Below are 20,221 nucleotides of genomic sequence, written 5' to 3'. Positions count from 1 at the left end.
TGACAACACACTATTTTTATTTATTAAAATATCCAATTATTGTTGAAACGTTTGAAACTATTGCACTGTGTGACGTCACGCCCTCCAACCAATCAAAATCGTTTTCTCACAATTTAAATTTTATTAAATTCTAATTTAATTTTTTAATACCTTTCTATTGGTTAAAATAAAAAATTTTTGTATAAATAAATTTATAATAATATATATTTAAATTACATATATAAAAAAATGTATTTTCTTTTTAATGCAAACTCCCTATTAAATCATGGGATATTTATTGCAATGTCCTACGCGCATAATTCATTTTTATTAATTAATTACAAAGAAATATATTATTTATTTTTCGAATATTATTGATATTATTGATTAGATGATTTGAAAAACATTAAGACATTTGTCATTCGCCAATTCGAAAAAGTCTGTCTCTTCATTCTGAAAGCCGACGAAGAGACTATATAAAATAATAATCCAACACCTGGAGATATATTTTTCACGCGCATCTCTCTTGAATCTTTTCCTCTGCAAAAACCATCCGGGAAAAATTCTATACCACGGCAACGAATTTTTGAAACTGCCCGACTTATCTTGCCCGCCGGGCACCTGGGCACCTTCGCCCCCTTCACAATTTTCAGGGGTGACTAGCATCCCTCGCGTCGGGGGTAAAAATTCTGAGAAGGGATTCGAAACCGATCGACGCGTACGTTACGCAACGTAGAAACAGGTAAGAAGACCAGAGAATCCCGTTTGAGGATATATCTTCGTCTCTTCTATTTTCAACGAGTGACGGGGGGAAGGGGGGAGGGGAGGGGGAGCGCGCAAGAGACGACAAGAAGGGCCGCCGCATTGTGGCACGAATCGTTTTCCCAGGGCCCTGCAGAAGGGGAGGGCGCCCCTCCGTCAACCCCCATGCACGTCGAAGAAGGAAGGGCCTAGTATATAAGGGCCTGCTCGGTCAGCAAGGAGCACAGAACATCAGCATCAACAGCGAAGAGAGGTGTCTCTCTCTCGGCTTCTTCGGCCGCCGTCAAACGGTCGAGGAGAGTCCGCGGAGGACGAGGAGGAGCGGAGCGGAGCGGAGCGGAGCGGAGCGGAGCGGAGAGGAAAGTGGAGCACGCATCTAACGGGCGATCGCCATCGTTTTTCTGTCGCAGATCCGATCGGGGCTTCTACATCGCGCTATCACGATGGTGAGTATAGTTTCGGGTTTTTATCCTGGCTAGCACGTGATCTTGGTGCTTCGATAGACTACGCTAAAAGTCGTCTAAAGTCTAAAGCGTTCGGCCCACGCGGATCTTCGACGTTCTGCCTCGTGAAACCGGAAATTTACACTCCCTCTGTAAATAGCATAATCGGCTGCCACGCGATGCGGAAAATTGGATGAGTCGTGCTTTTCGTTGTTCGAGATGAAGAAAAAAAAAAAAAAAAAAAAAAAAAGCAAAATTAAATACGTTCGCGTGTAGGAATGTATGCAATTATACATGAAAAGAAACTTTGTTTTTCACAAACGGTTGTTGCAAAGAAAAGCTAACGAATGAATTCGAGGTCTTCAAGATGAAATTTTCCGACAGACGGAGTTTTTCGGCTCACTTAGCTTTTCGCGGAGACGATGGTCGATTATATACAGTACGATTCATTGAAATGCGAACACCGAGAAAGAGAGAGAGAGAGAGAGAGAGAGAGAGAGAGAGAGAGAGAGAGAGAGCGATTTAATTCGCCAGCTGATGCTTTGGGAAATTTTTGTGGAAAAATTCGAATCGAATTAAATTTATATTAAATTCGAAAAAGCATCTGTCACGTACTTATTTAAGCCACGCGCGATTAATTTATTACATAAACTAAATTCACGCGCAATATTACGGAAATATATATATGTAAATATATGTATATAATTTTTTTTTTTAACGGTGTTCTAATTTTATTAGTACTGCACACACGTGAAAATTTTCGGTCAGGTAGAAAACGATGAAATTTCTTTGCTGAAAAACGGGAAAAATATTAATCGCGATGAAGCTGTCTTGGAATAATAATTCGCGAGACAGAATAGCGTGAATCTACGATCGAAATTCCGAGTTATGCGCGAATTGTGATTATTCGGACCTACTCTATCCAGGCACTAATATCCTTCCAAAATGTGACTTGAAATTTGCTCGTCTTCCTCTCTTTTTCGTCATTGCGTGTTCGAAAATTCTGTCGCTTCTTCTTCTTTTTTTTTTTTTTCCTCTCTCTCCGTTCCACCTTCTTTCATATTTCCCATAAAAATTTTGTTCTGTGTGCAATAGTGTTCCTCCAAAATTTTTTTTGTACTCGTCCAAAAGTAGGCGCTCTTCTCAATCTGCTTATCTCGTAGCGACGTTATCACTACTCACGCATCCGTTTAATCTATAATCATCTCGCAAGTGTGAGAAATAATTCTTTGCGGGAAAAAAAAAACGATTCACAAAATTTTGACGTCACGTTAACAACACGACAGATTGATCGAAAATTGTATCGAGCAACGTGCGTATAATATAATTTATCGTCTTACCAGAAAATACAAAAAAAAAATTGAACAATTTTCATTTCGAGATTGCGAGAGTAATGATATCACGATTACACACTTTCAGTTTCTCGCTGCACCCGTAGATCATGTGCGTTCTACGTGCATTAAATGCGTATACTCTCCCAGCAATGATTGTAGATCAACAGTTGGATTTACAGATTCATCAGTAGTAGTATCGGTCTGTGGAAATTAACAAAACATTTAATTAACATGCATTTAATTAACGCGTAATTTGCATATGAATAACCTTTCGATAAATTAAAGCTGCTGTCTCTGTACCCGACTCTCGATCTGATCTGCTCTTCCATTACACCAACTGCTTAATTTATTAATGCGATGAGAGAAAAATTTGCATGCGTAGATACTTTCGCATCATATCATCTCGCATATCACCGATACATCACACGTGCTTGTGCGCAAAGTTTATACCTGCAACACGAAGTAATTCAAAGTATCATTTCTCAAGGTTTTTCGTAATAATAATATAATAATAGCGGGATAATAATACTTGGATTCAAGCAGGTGAAATATACATCTCCTTAGCTCCAGACTTGACATAATCACAGATGACATTGACAGATATATTGACGAATGTTCTGAAGCAATCAATTTTATTGTAACCAATAATTGATTCATATGCCGACTTAAATGGCAAATTAAATATTTAAACGTGTGCTGTTCCAAAATAATATTTATTGTTTGCTATCATGTTGCGGCAAGATATTACATTGCTGATGATTTGATCATTGAAATTTTACAAAGTCGATCCCAATTTTCGCTAAGATCTTGAAAAGACTATAGTGAATCAATGTAGTGATTGTTTAAAATAAAAATGGTACACGATATAAAAAAAAAAGTATAATAAGAGAGAGAGAAAAATATAACAAATTTCCGTGAACGATTTAATGAAAAAATAGAAAATGCAAAATCTATATAATGTAAAAAGTATACTAACAATGGAATTTATTTTACATCATCGTGACTCTTAATAACTGATGACTCCTTTTGAGTATTTATTAATTAATCTTAAATATTTTTAATTAACAGTAATGTCGCAGTAAAAGATTTACTTTGCTATAAAAATAGCATGATATGATACGGTATGTCCTTCGAATAATCGTTATCGTTGGCCTTTTTTTATTTCTATCGACGCACGTACATGTTTTGATGAACAAGCAACATTATGAGATATTTTATTGAGAATAATAACTTGCTGATATTCTAGCACTCTTCATAATTCCAACTTTGAAATAGACAGAAAAAGTTTCAGAAATGAGCAAATTTCGCAAACTAAAATTTAATTTAATTAGCACGTTATATATTAGATTCATATAAAATAGCTAATGAAATATAAATGTTTATATTACTAATTACAATTCCAATTTTGTCACATGTACAATTTTAATTTCACCGAGAGAAATATATAATATATAACACAACTTTGTCATGGATCGCAAAATTATATTATTTCGACAAACAGTTAAATGAAGAATCAATAGAAGTTGGCCATTTTGTAATAAATATTAAATTATAAGAGATATTAATTCGTAAATTTAATAATATATCTTGAAATAAAAAAATAAGACTCTTCTTTAATAACAGAAAGCAAAAGTAAAAACTGTTGAAAATTCTTTTCATGGTATACAAAAAAATTTATAACTTTGGATTGATATTCTACTTGTGTGCCAGAAAAAAGTTCATCTAAATTTTATTCAAATCATTATTATGAAACTGAATGCGTTCAATTCGAATATATATAAAAATAGCCTTTCAAATATTTATAGGCATTCAACACACACATGTTACATAGCAAGGATATGATGTAATAATAGAAAATCTAATTTTTTAGGCTTCAAATAGAAATGGTAATATACACTTTCTGTTAATGTAACAAAAGAAAAGTGATTAATAATGAAATTTACAGTTTTGTGTTATAAGCAGTAAGAGTGAGCGGAAAAAGTTTTAATAATAAAAATTGAATTTTAACATTTAACGCACACGCATAAACATTTAATAAAATATCATCTGGAGAATAAGGTATGGCATTTTATCAAGTCTTACATAAAGTGGGCAAATTTTAACTATATAGTAAAATACCGATAATATCTAAAATTCATCTTATTCGAAATTATAAATTATAATTAATAAAATAATTAAATGTTTAATGTCTTCAAAGATAAAAATTACGCTATATTATGATTCAAGCATCTGTTTGCGTATTCGATCAATATGAAGAGAGAGAGAGAGAGAGAGAGAGAAATAGAAATCAATTTTTTCTTCATCATGAAGAAGCAAGAGCCATCCATCATATTAAAAGCAAGATTTATCGAACAGCATAAACACTGCATTGATTCGATCGCTGAATGCATTTGTGCGCGAAATAAATTTTTTAAATAAGATTCCAAAGGAGTTTACGTGTGCCTATGTATATGTGTGTGTGTGTGTGTGTGTGTGTGTGTGTGTATGTGTGTGAATACTTTTGTTTTGAATACTATTGAAAATATCAATAATTAATTAATGCGTCACGATATCAATTTCCATTCAAAATCTGTTTCAATTTCTAAAATTCAACGAGCAACAAGATAAAGATATCGCTTACCATCATTGAAAATAAATAACAAAAGTATTGATTTATCCGACAAGAATCTATATGATCGAAAAATTCATTACCTTAATAGCGTAAAATTCCCGACTGTGCCACATGAGAGTAGCCTGTATGCTTTCCAAATTCATCTTATGATACTTTTCTGAAATTGGTTACTTTATAAGAAAATACGCGTATAGATATTAAAGGTTTTTTTTCTTTTTCAAATACATTTTTCACAGAGCATATTGAACATATCATTCGACTTATTTTACATCTTCAAAACAGCATGGTACTCTGTGCGTTTCATTCATCTAACCTAACCTAACCTAACCTAAGCTACCGAGTTGTTACCGCATTGATTTGAGCTAATGATACTGAATGAAATTCGAATTGCATGACACATGATATATTTAAAAAGTAGGCTTGCAATAAAACAACGGATGGATATTCAATAATAAATGATGGCAGTTTATGTTACGGTTACTATTACATGTGCATCGATATTTCAACAAGAAAATATTTCAACGAGAAAATAAAAGAATCCTGTTCGGTCCTATCTTGTATGTACGGGTACCGGCAGAAATGGTGTCCGTTGACAACTTCAGCGTTACACACATACAACAGAAATCATACGTATGCATATGTACTAACTTCATGTGTATGCATGTGATCCTGAAGTTGCCGACGGACACCATTTCTGCCGTTGCGTTTCCAATCTTATACGTCAATATCTTGGGATCGACTTGTTCTATTTAAAGAAAATGCAGAAATTTAAGCAGATGAAAAAGAAGATTGAAGATCCAGAAGGTTGAAAAACAATTACGTTGAATTAAAGTTCAGACTTAAAAGCACACGTTTTTAAAAGGACCTTTTTTTTTATAAATATATCGAGAATATTTATCTATAATAATAATTACAATATCAATAGCAATAGAAGCAAATCATAAGGATAGTTTCGTGTTGTTTTTTAATGTTGCGCTACAAAACTTTGTTACTCTACACTGCAAATTCCTCATGTCTGAATTTTATATTGCGATTATATATTGACTACTTAAAATTAATTCTGATTGCTTCAGACGAGTACAAAATATATATCTATGGACTTTCTCACAATGCATAGAGCGGCCGATATCATGTCGTATTATTTCTGAAAGAAGAAAAATAATAATAAATTCAAAAGCTGTCAAAATATTATAAAAAATATCAATAAAATTGTAAAATCATATCGATTCGAAAAGAAAAGCTTCTCTTCAATCGTAACATTATTCTTCTTATCAAAATTTCGACCGCGAATGATGAGGAAGATATGTCAGAAATGTATAGAAATTGTGATTCATTAAGAAGACATCATATTTCTCAGATTAAATGTCCTGAGAAGACAATGCTCTGCATAAATTATCATCATCATCATCATAAATCATCCACATCAGTTTCACGCGAGTTCAATTAATCCGTGAAATCGATTGATCATCGCAGTTGCATATAGGAATATATACCGAGCGGAATGAATTATGATTCAAGACGATGCCCAAGATGATTTCCCACGATCGGCGTAATTAGATTATAAAAAATCGGTCATCGAAACCCGTCAAGATCGCTCTAACGATCCGAGGAACGTCAAACAGACCGCCATAACCTCGACCCTCGAGATCGTTAGCAAAAGAAAAAGATTTCGGACCTCGAAACGCGAAGCAGGCCGGACTCGTGTAACAAAGAGCCACGGTTTTAGCATCCGGTCGCGACTTCTCAATAACGATGGGCGATCTCGATTCCAGATTTTCAGAAAATCCATCTTTCTCCTAAAAAAAAAAAATCGATTTTTTTAAATCGATTCCTTTCCGTTCGATTCTTTTTGTAGAAAATCGAATTACCATCTGTTGATATTTGATATTCGTTATTACGTACGTTTAAAGCGCGTTCGGGGAGACGCTATTAGCGCTAACAGCGTCCTTCTATCTTTGTTCAACTTTTAGTGAGTGACAAAGAGAGAATGACACCGTTAGCGCTAATTACGCGCCCTTAGTGGCGCTTTTCACACAGTGTTAGTCACATGCACGAATGGAAAATTGAATAAATATATTAAAAAAGAAAAAAAATTTCTAAAATATTTTTATTCTTCTTTTAAATATTGTCAAACAATTTTAGAAATCAAATTATTCTAAAGTAAAACATAATTTACTATATAGTTAATGCAAATATAATCCATCTTACAAAATCATGATCTTTCAGTTTTTCTTATGTATTTTTGATTTTTTTAGATCGATTTTTAGGAAATTGAAATCTTTTGGTCCGATTTTTTAAGTAAATCCATCTCAGCTACTTCGATTCTTTCTTAAAAAAATCGCCCATCGCTACTTCTCAACGACTTCTAACGAGCCACAAAAAGTTACCCCCTTCATGCAAAAGGTGTATGTCATCACGCACACACACACACACGCGCAGACACATCACATGTCGTTGGTTCCCGTTCCCCTCTCGTGTTCCTCATTCCTTCGATCTCTGATGCGCGTTCCCCGAGAAGAGAGAGAAAAATCTAAAGGGACTCTTGCCTCGTGTATAATATTGTATATCCGCCTTAAGTCCCACGGTCCGGCATCTCGCACTAGCAGCACAACAGCACGACTTCTTTGTCTTCTCTCTTGCGGACACGCTCACCTCCAACGATTCACCATTCACGCTTCGCCCTCTTTTTGTGCTCTCCGGTCTTCCTGGGGCCGATTGTTCCGGTTGTACATATAGAGGCAACCAACCACCGATGCTTTGATTCTCTGTTTGCTTGCTCCGTTCCTCTCTTCAGCTACACACTTTCTGCGCTCGTGTCCTCTTCTTTCTATACTCTCCTCCCTCCGAAGCGCTAGCATAATTGACATATTGTCCACGTGATGACGCGTTTTATGCAAGACTTTTTTACCAGCTGCTCTCGCGATATAGGGCGTGTATCTATAATTGAATGAAAAATTTCTTCTTGTGAGAATCGCGGGCGACAGGAGCGTCTGAAGGATTTGCAAAAAGTACCTATTAGAATTACAAGAAATGAGTAGAGTTTGTGCTTTATGATGCCTTACTGTTCTTGAAGAGAAAAAGGAAATTTGACAACCTGAGTCTACATATAGAGACCTTATCAAGATCGCACATCAAGTGCTTGCTTTACCGGCTATTATTTGCCAAGGTGCAACGTTATGTGTGCAAGATAATATCCTCCAGGGTTGAAAAAAAATACATAATCAAAGAAAGGGTGCGAAAAATGTATAGCTGAAAAGAGCATAGACACAACGCCTCGATAATACCATGGATAGATGCATCGTGACTCTTAAACGCGCACATTTCTTTGCTATCTACGCGATACGGAAAAAAAAGAAACGATTTCGAAAAATCAGAAGAACCAACAACGAGAAAAAAAAAATCTCCTCCGGCTGAGATATAGATAATAATTAAGCTAAAAACGTTTGAGAATATTTATCAAAATTGAGAGACAGAATATATAATAATACCAAGCGCTACGCGTTCTTAAGCAAATTTTGATTTGACATGAAGATTGAAAAATCACACTGCAAGATTGTATTAATAAAGAAAAAAAAAAAAATATATATATATACATCACGTGACTTGAAAGTGTTTGTACAATACCATTTTTTTTTTCAAATAATTGAAAGTTTTACGTTAAAATAAATATCGAGAAGAAGACGATAGAGGAGGAGTATTAAAAAGTTTACAAAATAAAAAAATAGTGTCATGTATTATTAAAAACTTGAATAACTAAATGTAGATAATTAATCGAAAATGAAAATAAATATCACGTACATATATATATATATATATATATAAAGAAATGATAATTATCAGACATATGCCAAGTATTAATTGTCGATCTACTTGAAAATTTCAACCAACCGGTGAACACACACACACACACACACACACACACACACACACACACACACACATACAGCCGCAAGATTGTAAATCTCACATTTGACAGAAATTTACTACATTGATATGCTTTATTTCAATGCCATAATTAGAGATTTTTGGAACATTCAACCGATAACTAACTCACCACTGAAATTAAGCGTCGCGAAGCGTCTTCTGAATCGAAACTGCTTGTCTGCAATGGACGCTGATTTAATAATAAAATTACCATCACCGAAACGTCAATCGACGTCATCGTCACCTTATGTCCAGGAGTATGTTTGTAGCGATTAATCGAAATTAATTTGAGAAACTCTTCATCCAAGGAAGCTCGTGGCAGACAAGGGGACGTTCAAGATGACGTGTACAAGAGTGAATTTTTAACAGCGTTTTGTTGTCTAGTCCCGATATTTGCAACCCGACATCCCAAGACGACGCTTGCGCAAACGTTTACGCACACTTTACAGAGACACATCTCGCATTTTATCCGGACCGTATAAGAGAGATCCTTTATTAGCGTCAATTAAAGAGCATTTGGTAGAAATCGCGGTAGATTAGAATTTCCAACTGAAACTGAAACGTGAACAACCGGCCCTTGTGTGGTTTTTTTTTTTTTTTCGTAGCTAACGCTCACACCCTTCTAGGTCTCACCACCACGACCTGGAGCAACGAGGCAGCAGCCATCACGGGTAATCGGGGCATCGATCAGTGAACGGGACGGCGCGGGAGGATCAAGATCAACGGGTGCAGCCGGAAAGAAGCGTCAAGCGGAGGCCAGCTGTTCAACGAGGAACCGAAACAAGGATGGCTAACAAGTATCTTCAGGGCGATCTCGCGTTCCTCGATGATCGGGGGCGATCATCGGAGATGAGGAACGACGATCGCGCAATTCTTCACTCACATCCTCAAGCTATTACTCGCAGAATTATATATTTATATTGAATTTACATTACAATGGGGACTTTGTTGAATTATTATCACGTTTATTCCAACGTTTTTCGCATTTATACGTTGCACAAGAGGCGAAAACAGGCTTTCACGTGTCTACCCGGCCAGCCTGATGAGAGAATTCATTTATTTACCTAGCACACATTTGGAAACACACCTTCGGACGGAACACACCTTCGTCGAAGCGTACAGAGAATCCGCGAAATCATCGAGAACGAATCTCCCGATATCGACCTCGAAAGACCAAAAGAGCAATTTTTCTTTCACTGGGCCCAATCACTCCCCGTCTCAGGAAAGTTTATTCTATTTCGTCGGACGGACAATCATCGATCAACGTCAATCGTCCGTCATTAAAGCGACAATTGGCAAAATTCAAAGAAATTCAACAACTACCTGGCTGACAGAGGCTGCACCTGTTATTCTCGCCAGACCGAAGAACAAAAAAGCATGGAAATCATATTATATTTATCACTATTGTTGCTTCGAAGAGCAACAGTAATGCAAAATACTAATCTCCCTGTTTTCTGAAACTGAAAATTTAATGAATGAAGGAAGAGATTAGATCTGCTCCTTTTTATTTTCAAAGATTATTGAAAAATCATGCAAAAAAATCTCAGCATTTGCACCACGTGACACTTACTTCAAAATTACTTTGCAGTTACTTCAAATGAGAGAAAAACATTATATATATATATATATAGAGCATTGAAATGTTATAACACGCTCTGTACTGTTTCGCATCGCGCGATCTTTTTAATTCTGCTAATTAATGAATTCTACTTGAAATTGGATCCAAAAAGGACAAAACGTCTCTCTCTCTCTCTCTCTCTCTCTCTCTCGTTCTCTCTTCTCTCATCAAGAAAGAATCATGGCATGGACAGAATCAATTCCTCCATCACTTCAACCAGGCAACTCTACATTGTCACAAGCAAGTGCAAATCTCGCATCAGGAATAATTTTGCAGAACGTTATTAAACTACGGCCACTACGCAGCACAGGCCGCGCCTTTTCAATTCTGATTTACAACAGAGATTCATCTCGCGAGAAAACGTTTCCATCACTTCCCGCAAGCAATCTTTTTACGCGCTGCAACCTCGCACTTGACGATCAGCCAAGAATTAATTTCAAATCTGTTGACAGGACGACTCAGCGATAATTATTTGCATTAGCGACTTTACGTGCAACAGTTTTGCCGGATTCGATTTTATTGATTATTTCACGATTCAAAGGGAACACGCACGCACGCACGCACGTCTCTACGACAATCAAGGGCTTCAGAGCAGATCAAAAGCAAGAGATGCAAAATCAGAAATCACGCCGGAAATTAGTTGGATCGTGCAGCCGAAACGGCTTCGCACGGAATTAAACTGCAGCGAAAAAAACCAGCCTCCGGAATTCAATTTAGCTGGAGGGATAGATAGATTGATGGCTCTCGATCGAAATTCGCAAGCTATTTCGGATCGACGAGTCGGCGCATCGTCAATTCTTAAAATTTAACATTTTTGAGTTTGATTAATAACGGTAATGATTACCGAAGAAGAGAAGAGCCAATAGCAGCGCTCACGAAACAGATAGCAACGCGACATCTCAAAAGGCAAAGATTCCTAAGCAAAATTCAGGGAAGTGAACAGAAAAAAAAAGAAGAAAAAAAGAAATAAAATCAAACATTCGCAAAACGGATGTTGTTTCAGAAATTTATGTTTCACAATCGGGCCACGATGCTCGACGTTATACAATTTTTTCCCCTCCCCCCCTCCCACCCCCCCCCCCCCGGATTACATATTAATAGCAAAATAGTACACGCGGAGTCCTTTTTGGTCCAATACGAAAGATATTTTGAAAACAGCTGGAAATTGCCAACAAACTTGGAATTTGCGAAGAAACCTTTTCACTTCATCACACATCGAAAGCAGGCAGTGATAATTTTTTTAAAGCACGCGGCTCTGTAAATTCGCGGCAAGCTAAATTCATTTCTTAATCCGAAATTGCGTTGAACGAGCAAGAAACCGAAAACGAAAAACTGCTAAAATACACGAGAGAACCAAGAAGCACTGTACACTGCAAACAAACTGTCAAACTCTACGGGGAACTGTAGGGAAAAATCGATATCAATCAATGCACGAAGATTCAAATTTATATAGGAAGATTATAAAACACAGAATTTCTATATCAAAAGGCATCGCACCTGATAAATCGACACAAATCTCAGGACAAAAATCGCCGTGGCGAATTTTTTCCCACTGTGTGGAAGAATCCTCAACAAGATGATTTCAGTAAAATCTTATCTAATCAACAACTATTATTGATTTATTTTCATTAGGTAAGAAGAAGTTTACAATTAATCGAGAAATCAGAGACAAGCAATGAATTGCTTCTTCGAAATCCATCGAGGAAATAACCCTTGGAATATGAAATCACATTGAACGGGAATGCAGAATCAAGTTAGCAAATTATCATTTCAACGTGGGAGTCAATCATTTAAATCACGGACAACATGGACGTCGTGGGACCATCGATAAAAAGTAATATATTTTGTTTCAATTTTGTTAAATTTCATAGCCTAGATATAATTTAATTTATTTAATAATATCATATCGATTAATCTTTGATATTAACCTACAAGCGAAAATTCAATTCAATTAATACTTATTAATTTATTTTAAGTTTTATTTATTTATTTTTTTTATTTTGCTTCTATTTCCTTCGTTTTTCTTCCCTTAATCTATATGAAATCATCGATATTAGAACCTCTCTCTAAGTTTTCGAAACTTTGTCATTTTTACGGTTGGAAGATATTTTCTATAGGAAACGATCTCAGTAAAAAAAAAAATATATACACGAAACCGTATGTTTTTACGGAATCGTAAAAATTGTACTGTGTCAGTAAAATTTTATCTTCCAAATAGCAAATTATGTCACTGATATAATAACTGGCAACAAACTCCGATTGCCGTAAAAAATGATAAAGTTTTACGTATCCAAACATTTAAGCTTTCCATAATTATTGTAATTTTAAATTTGTATACATATATTCTTAGTTATTATATATATATGTCATATGTCTTGTTTGATAAGCTTTATCGATGATTTCACGTTTGATTTGCTATCTATATTTTTAATTTTAATTTTCCTTTTTTTATCTTATTTTTTTCTTTTTCATGTATTGATTTATTTTTTACTCATAACAAAGAAGGGAGAATTAAAAACCTTAAAAAAAAAAAAAGAAAGAAAAAACAAAGATGTAAATATGAAAAGTATGATACGTTCTACGAAGTAATATGTTTAATAGACAAAGCTGATTGTTTCAAAAATAATTTCGACTTTGTCAAAAATATAAAAAGGTGTGACTTTATATTAAATGTACTAACAATAAGATTAAGGTTGCTACCAAAGAGAAACAAAGATTCAATCGTCTATAATTGTGCGAAGATGCTGGAAGGATGAGAGGAGGAGTTTGTTTCGCAAAATTGTCTATTAAAAATTACAGACAAAGATTTATTGTAAAATGTAATTGCTATTTTGCGAGACCAACCATTCCTTTCAGGATCTGCGTACTTCAATCTCCGCGCAATATATTCTCAAATCTCTTGTGCTTAGTTTCAACTGTATTAATCGGTATTAAAGATAATCACAAAAATTGCGCGTAAGGCAAAAAAAAAAAAAAAAAAAAAAAAAAAAAAGTTGTTTGTAAAATCTGATAATTCTCGTAGAACGTGGATTACTTAATACATTTATGTAAAACTTAACGTCGCACAATCATGTCATTTAAGTATTTAGATATAGGTTCTAATTTCGTTATCTCCGCTGATTAATGTTAAAGATAAGTCATTGCAGAACGCTCTGAAAAAGGCGTTGTTAGATGTCGTTTTATCAGCTGCAAATTTTATTCTAATTCATAAAAATATTTCTTTCATAAAAGTATTTTTTTTTTTTTCAATAAAATATCACAATTATTTGTCTCGTTTGCGAGAAAAATTTTTTTATTGACGCATTCGCTACGTAAAACGTTACGTTACTCCTCATGTAAGGAAGTAACGAAGCAAATATTTTTAATTTACAGTTGATAACTTCATCTCACAGATTTGTATTATTTACGTTTATTAATCTTCGTGAAAAATATAATTAAAATTAGAAGATTTGATTAAAATTAGTTAGATTTATACAGTAATCCCTAAGTATTTGTCCACACATGGTAAGAGCAGAGAAATCTCTGTCGATTAAAGAAGTAATTATATTAATATAAATTATATAAGAAATAGTCTACACAAGACATTTTATTAATTGCTTCTCACGTAGAGAGGAGAGTTTTTCACGACATAGTTTTAAGATTTAGGGTAAACACGTATATATATATATATTCTTGCAGTAATGAAATCATTAATTACAGAGAAATAATCGTTGAATCAAACTCGATACGAAATGAAAATTTCCAACGGATGATTTGTACTTTGCCAGTAGAGTAACGATTAAAATTAAATTCTCAGCTGTTGAAAACAACACGATCCGAATGAAGGTGTTCAAAGTACATCTCGAGAGAAAGAAATACGCGCTTTAAAATAATGTATAATTCAGAAAAGAGTAGAGATATTAATTACACAAACGTATTATGCTGCTTTTGAATGCTTCTCGAATGTTACTGTTTCTGTTGGTTTTTTTTTTTTTTTTTTTTACGTTTGTGTTCGAATTCTACAGTTTTTGCTCAGCCCCGACATACACGGTACACGTGGCAAGATTCTCCCAATTTGTTCACGTTGAATTTCTATTTGGCGCATTGTTACTGTTTTAATAAGCCGTCGAATGTTATAGGTAAAAGGACAATTATTGTTTTCATTTCCCTGCTTTAAGGCTCCTGAGGACTCGCCGCGAAACTTCGATGCCGACGGTGGCGACATATAGTTCTGTCTCTTTCTCTCTTTTGGCAAATATGTCAGAAATGCGAGAAATGACAGCCTAATTTATGTTGCGCCCTACGTCGTAATTATTTGCTTTTTGCTAGTGTTGTCATGTGCAACGTATTTATGAAACTTGTGAAAAAGAACGGCTGCCAAGCTGTGTAAGGGATAAACGGTGTAAAGTAACATTTTCCTCTCCTTTCGACAGCTGTCAAATCGCATTTCAACAGTTCATTTCGGACTCAATTTACAGTTATTGTCAGGAGAAAGGATTACCAGCCGTCCATTTTTACAGGTGTGTTGAAGAGATTGGTAGTATTATTTCGTTGAAATATGTTTTTATTTACATGTCGGTCGCAAAATAAATCAGGGTATCATTTCTCGCTATTTCTCGCTTGTGACGTCACGATTTCAATATGGCCGCGGTGACTACTCAGGAGCCTTAATAGGCCTGTTAAATTAAACCTATTACTTTATCGCATGTTTACCGTTATACATCGAAATTTCCACGACATTATCACACATTGTCAAAAAATTATATTTAACATTGTTGATCCTTTGTTGATTGTGTACTGTTGATACTTTGTTCGTGTTGTATAGATCATTCTCATCTCGTGCATTCACGTATAATTTACTGTCGAATACTTTGTATTCGGGAATCCATCAACTCTCTTTCTCTCTCTCTCTCTCTCTCTCTCTCTCTCTTTCTCTCTCACCTCTTCAACCACGATATTTTCGTTAAATTTGAATATATTTTCTGACGATATTTTACGTTTAATGTTGTAGCAAGAAACCATCCATAGTCATAGTGAAACAAATTGCGACAAGTTATACAACTGAGTTTTCGTTAGCCTCGTACTTATGTTTCAATAGAGAAAAAAATTCTTGCATTACATTATGTGATATTATCTAAAGATCCTAAAACGCAGCTGTAATTTACAAATTTCAAATCCGTCATAAATTCTTATTCATGCATTTCACCGTCATCGTTGTTGTTAAAAATACATAAGTTGAAATGTATTCTGCATCTTGCGTTAAACTTTGGTCAGTTGAAGTTATTAGTTTTTGTCCGCCTTAAACATTATTATTAATCGTTACTTACAATTTTTCGTTATTCAATGCCACTTTTGTTTACCCTACCCTTGTTCGATCCTTATTATTATTATTATTATTATTACTATTATTATTATTATTATTATTATTATTATTATTATTATTATTATTATTATTATTATTATTATTATTATTATTATTATTATTATTACCTTTATTACTATTTACTATTTAGATTTTATTATGAGAGCATTACATTTCCAGATTGCTTTATTATTGTTGACGGCAGGGCGATTAATCAAATCAATTCCAATTGGGCAATTAATAATGATTACGCTTATATTTCTTTCCCGGTATTAAAATTTTAGTTGCGCGATTTGCTCGATATTATGAATACGGTTTCTCAAGTATGATAAAAAGAAATATTTTCCGGAAATAAATGGTAGATTAACAAATATTTCAAATAAAAGTTTATAAATTTTGTACGTGAAACATGAAACTCATCAAATTCTTATCTTTCTTAACGTATTTATAAGAATTCATAATAAAAAGCAATCCATTCAATGATATATATATATATATATATATATATATATATATATATATATATAATAAAAAATTGTATTTAATTTATAAATTCTATAATTAGATTAGCAATCAACGATATCATTCTCTTATAGCGCCTACAAATTCCGCGACAAATATTTAATCGTCAAAAATACTTGGCCAGCCACTATAACGCGCCACTATAATCGTTGTTGTTACTTAATCTTGTTACTTTTTATCTCCTTGATTATTGTTACAAGAAATTGCGTTTTGTTGTTAAGTTACCATTGATACCTCTGAAAACCCACACCGAGAAGTTGCCTGCCCGTGTTTTCAGTTTTTTTTTGTTCTTGAATAATTCATATAGAGAAGCTGTTTTGTTATTGTTAATTAAACTGGCACCAAAAGCAAGCATAATTCGCGCTCTCTTTGTCATCGAGTTAAAGAGCTAAGATTTTAATCGGCGAAATACAAATCGATCATCAATTTAGTAATGACTTTTACATGTCAACTTTAAAACTACTAAATGCTATAATGCATTAATTAATTATAGATATCATTCCAGCAGATATTATTTCAGCAAAGCTTAAGTTACAAGGTACTAACTTAATTTTAATTTGCATATTGCTTAACGATTATCACTACTTTGTTTGTGAAATTTTAAAACTTTGGTTTCACCATGTAGTGCCTTATTTGATAGATTTTAATCTACACATACATGTTTTAACGCATAATCTCTATCTTTATATAAAATACAATAAGAGCTCAGTTTTAATAACTAAGAATACACATATATGTATATTTTCATAAAACCGAGTAAGCACTTACGATACATGTATATAGAATGTATAAGTCCATTTAACACAAATAAATATTGTATATATAATATGAATTTTTTTAATATCCTGGTAAATGTTATTCCCCCTTTTATAACAAATTATAATAAATAAGAATCTATTGATTTAACGTCTATTGATTGATTATTAAATCGATAACTTGTCAACGACCCAAGTATACACGAAAATTTGTTTTCTATGAAAAGATGAGTTTTGTTCTGGTATTCCAGTTTTATTCCTTCAATAATATTTTTCTTTACAAAATAACTATATCACACATAATGTTATATATTATATATTATATAATATAAATCTTATCACTCAACATTCTCTGTAAATTATACATTTATCTATAAATACAGTTATTGACTTCCATATAGAAAAAAATTTTTTTTTTTAAAAAACAAAGAAAAAAATTATACATTGTAAACTCGTAATATTATTGTGTATAATATATGATTAATAACATCGTGGTATCACAAGTTTTATATCGACAAAGTTAAATATTAATTTAACAATATTAAATTTCTCTCTTTTTTTATATTATAATAATATGATATATAATGTCAATAAAAATAATAAAAACAAAAAAAACAAAAAAAATGATATATATTTTATAACAATTTTTTGTTATCAACTAATGCGTGTAGAAAAGCTATATATAAAATACTTACATAAGTTCAATTTTCAAGTTCAACTTATAAAAGAGAATAAGAAAAAATAAAAAAAGATATATTTATTAAAGCGACAAATTAAAAGTAAAATTCTATTCAATCGGTCGGATATAGACCCAAAGGCCACCCTCTGGCGCAGTCAAAAAGGTCGAAGGTACCATCTTCAAAGGTAGACGAGTTTTCGGGGATACTTCAAGACTATATTTCTTTAGAAGTGTAGCCAGACACGCTTTCATTTGTAGTAGGGCCATTCTCATCCCCACGCACATTCGCGGACCCTCGCCAAAGGGAAGAAAAGTGAATCTATCAATGTTGTTTTTCTTGTCTGGGCCGAATCTGTCGGGATCGAATATTTCGGGACGTTCCCAATATCGAGAATCTTCTTGCAAGCCGTGAACGGGTATCAGAATTTGCGTTCCGGGTTGAATGTGACAGGTGAGTCCATCAGATCCTCTGAGTTCGGTCTCTTCTGTACAAATCTTGTTCAGAAATCCTACTAAAGGAAAAAATCTCTGTGATTCGCATATGACTTGATCCATGTATGTCATTTCTTTCAAAGCTTCGTAAGTAATCACGCCGTCATGCTTGTTGAGCACAGATATCACTTCTTTGCGTAATTTTGTCTGTACATCCGGAAAAGTAGCTAAATTAAAACCAATAAAGCTCAACGTTGCACTGGAAGTCTCGTATCCGTCAATGAAAAACGACACTGCGTGAGAGGTAAGAACGTTCATATCAATCTTATTACCCTCCACTCGTTCTAAATCAGCCATCAACTGAAGAAAATCGTTTCGGGGTTTCTCTTCTGTTCTTCTTTGTTCCATAACTTCAGAGATTATCGTTCTAAAGAAACGATCGGCTCTCTTTGGTAAGAAAGGCGATCTAAAAATTTTATTTAGCGCAGGTATAAAGAAAACAAGTAGAAAGACAAAATTGTTCACACCGGTCGGTTCGAGGAAGGACTTGCCCATTGTGTAGAAAGATTCAGTCTCTTTTTCCTCGTCGAAAGACAATCCGTCCACGCCAAAGCCAGCACCGGACACAACTTGCGCGGTGAATCTGGCAAACAGATCTTTCAACTGTAATTCGATCTTTCCGACTTTGCTTAATTTTCTATCCAGGAAATTCTCAAACTGCTCGCATACTTGCTTGACGCTCTCGAGCAGAATTCTCAGTCGCATGCTGGAAAATGCATAAGTCAAACGCTTCCTGCCAGTTATCCATTTTTCGCCATAGTTAAAAAATGGGTTGTTTGCCAGAAGAGGATCCAAGTCAGCCTCGATCTTGAAGCCGTTCTCGTGGAAGCTTGTAAATTTGGTTTGCAACACCGTTTTCACTAGGTCTGGTTCAAGAACTATCAGCGCAGGTGACCTAAAGTTGTAGATTCCTACCATACTATGATTCCGATTATCGTTGTAAATTTGGCGGATACGCTCGCCAAAGGAAACCTTCATGGTGATGAGGCTCCAGAAGTGACCAACTCCAGGTAAAGCGCCATTCGGACAAGGTATTTTACGCTTCTGCCAATAGTTGAAGTTCTTTGTCAAATAAAAATAGACAGTCACTAATGCTATGAAAATCAAAGATATGAGCGCGATAGCCATTTCTGCTTCATACAGAAGGTCTACTACTGATACTGAATGCTCGAACACGCGACCATGACAAGTTAACTACGACTGTTTCTCGCTTCTAAGTGTAGCTCGTTTATTCGCTAACACGCAGCCGCGCGCGTTAGCGAATGAATTACAAGTTGCGTATCAATTATGCAGATAAACGGATGAATGTTTAATCTTAATGTTATATAACACAATTTGTAATTTTGTAACGTTATATATCGTACATTTAAAATGTTATTTATTATTGTTAAAGTTTTGCTAAAATTGTTTTTAATACAATATAAATCCGTTATTTCTTTTCCTTATTAATAATAACTATTGATATTAATATTAAAATTCGTTTGTCCAAACTCTGCTTAATTTAATCAATGATTCAACTGGCAAAATGTTTAACTATATAATTTTTCGTAAAATAATTCTTCTTTTCATGTATAAAATAATAAAAAAAAATTATAATTTGACCCACAATAACAAAATAATATTAACAAAATGTGTACATATATTACAGTGCATTAATAAAATATATTATTTAATAGTCGCATTAAATTAAAAAAATGTTAATTCGAGAGATAGAGAGAGAGAGAGAGAAATAATTCTACAACTATTATTAGCTTTCATTGA

The 20,221-nt window shown here is 34.0% G+C and overlaps 1 protein-coding gene and 1 long non-coding RNA gene across 2 annotated transcripts; one reads left to right on the top strand and one right to left on the bottom strand.

Moving 5' to 3' along the window:
* Positions 1-978: 978 nt before the first annotated feature.
* On the top strand, positions 979-16,523 carry LOC140673654 (uncharacterized). Its single transcript, XR_012048082.1, has 2 exons — positions 979-1,187; positions 9,680-16,523. It is a non-coding gene; the product is annotated as an uncharacterized lncRNA (long non-coding RNA).
* Positions 16,524-17,175: 652 nt separating this feature from the next.
* Positions 17,176-19,684, bottom strand: LOC140673653 (cytochrome P450 9e2-like). The gene has a single exon (XM_072906750.1). It carries the CDS (start codon positions 19,586-19,588, stop codon positions 18,077-18,079), a length of 1,512 nt encoding a protein of 503 aa, XP_072762851.1. The 5' UTR covers positions 19,589-19,684; the 3' UTR covers positions 17,176-18,076.
* Positions 19,685-20,221: the final 537 nt, after the last annotated feature.

Source organism: Anoplolepis gracilipes, chromosome 14, assembly GCF_047496725.1.
Source record: "Anoplolepis gracilipes chromosome 14, ASM4749672v1, whole genome shotgun sequence".
NCBI classification, from domain to species: Eukaryota; Metazoa; Arthropoda; class Insecta; order Hymenoptera; family Formicidae; genus Anoplolepis; species Anoplolepis gracilipes.
The sequence above is the reverse complement of the archived record's forward strand: the minus strand, read 5'-3'. Positions and strand labels throughout refer to the sequence as shown.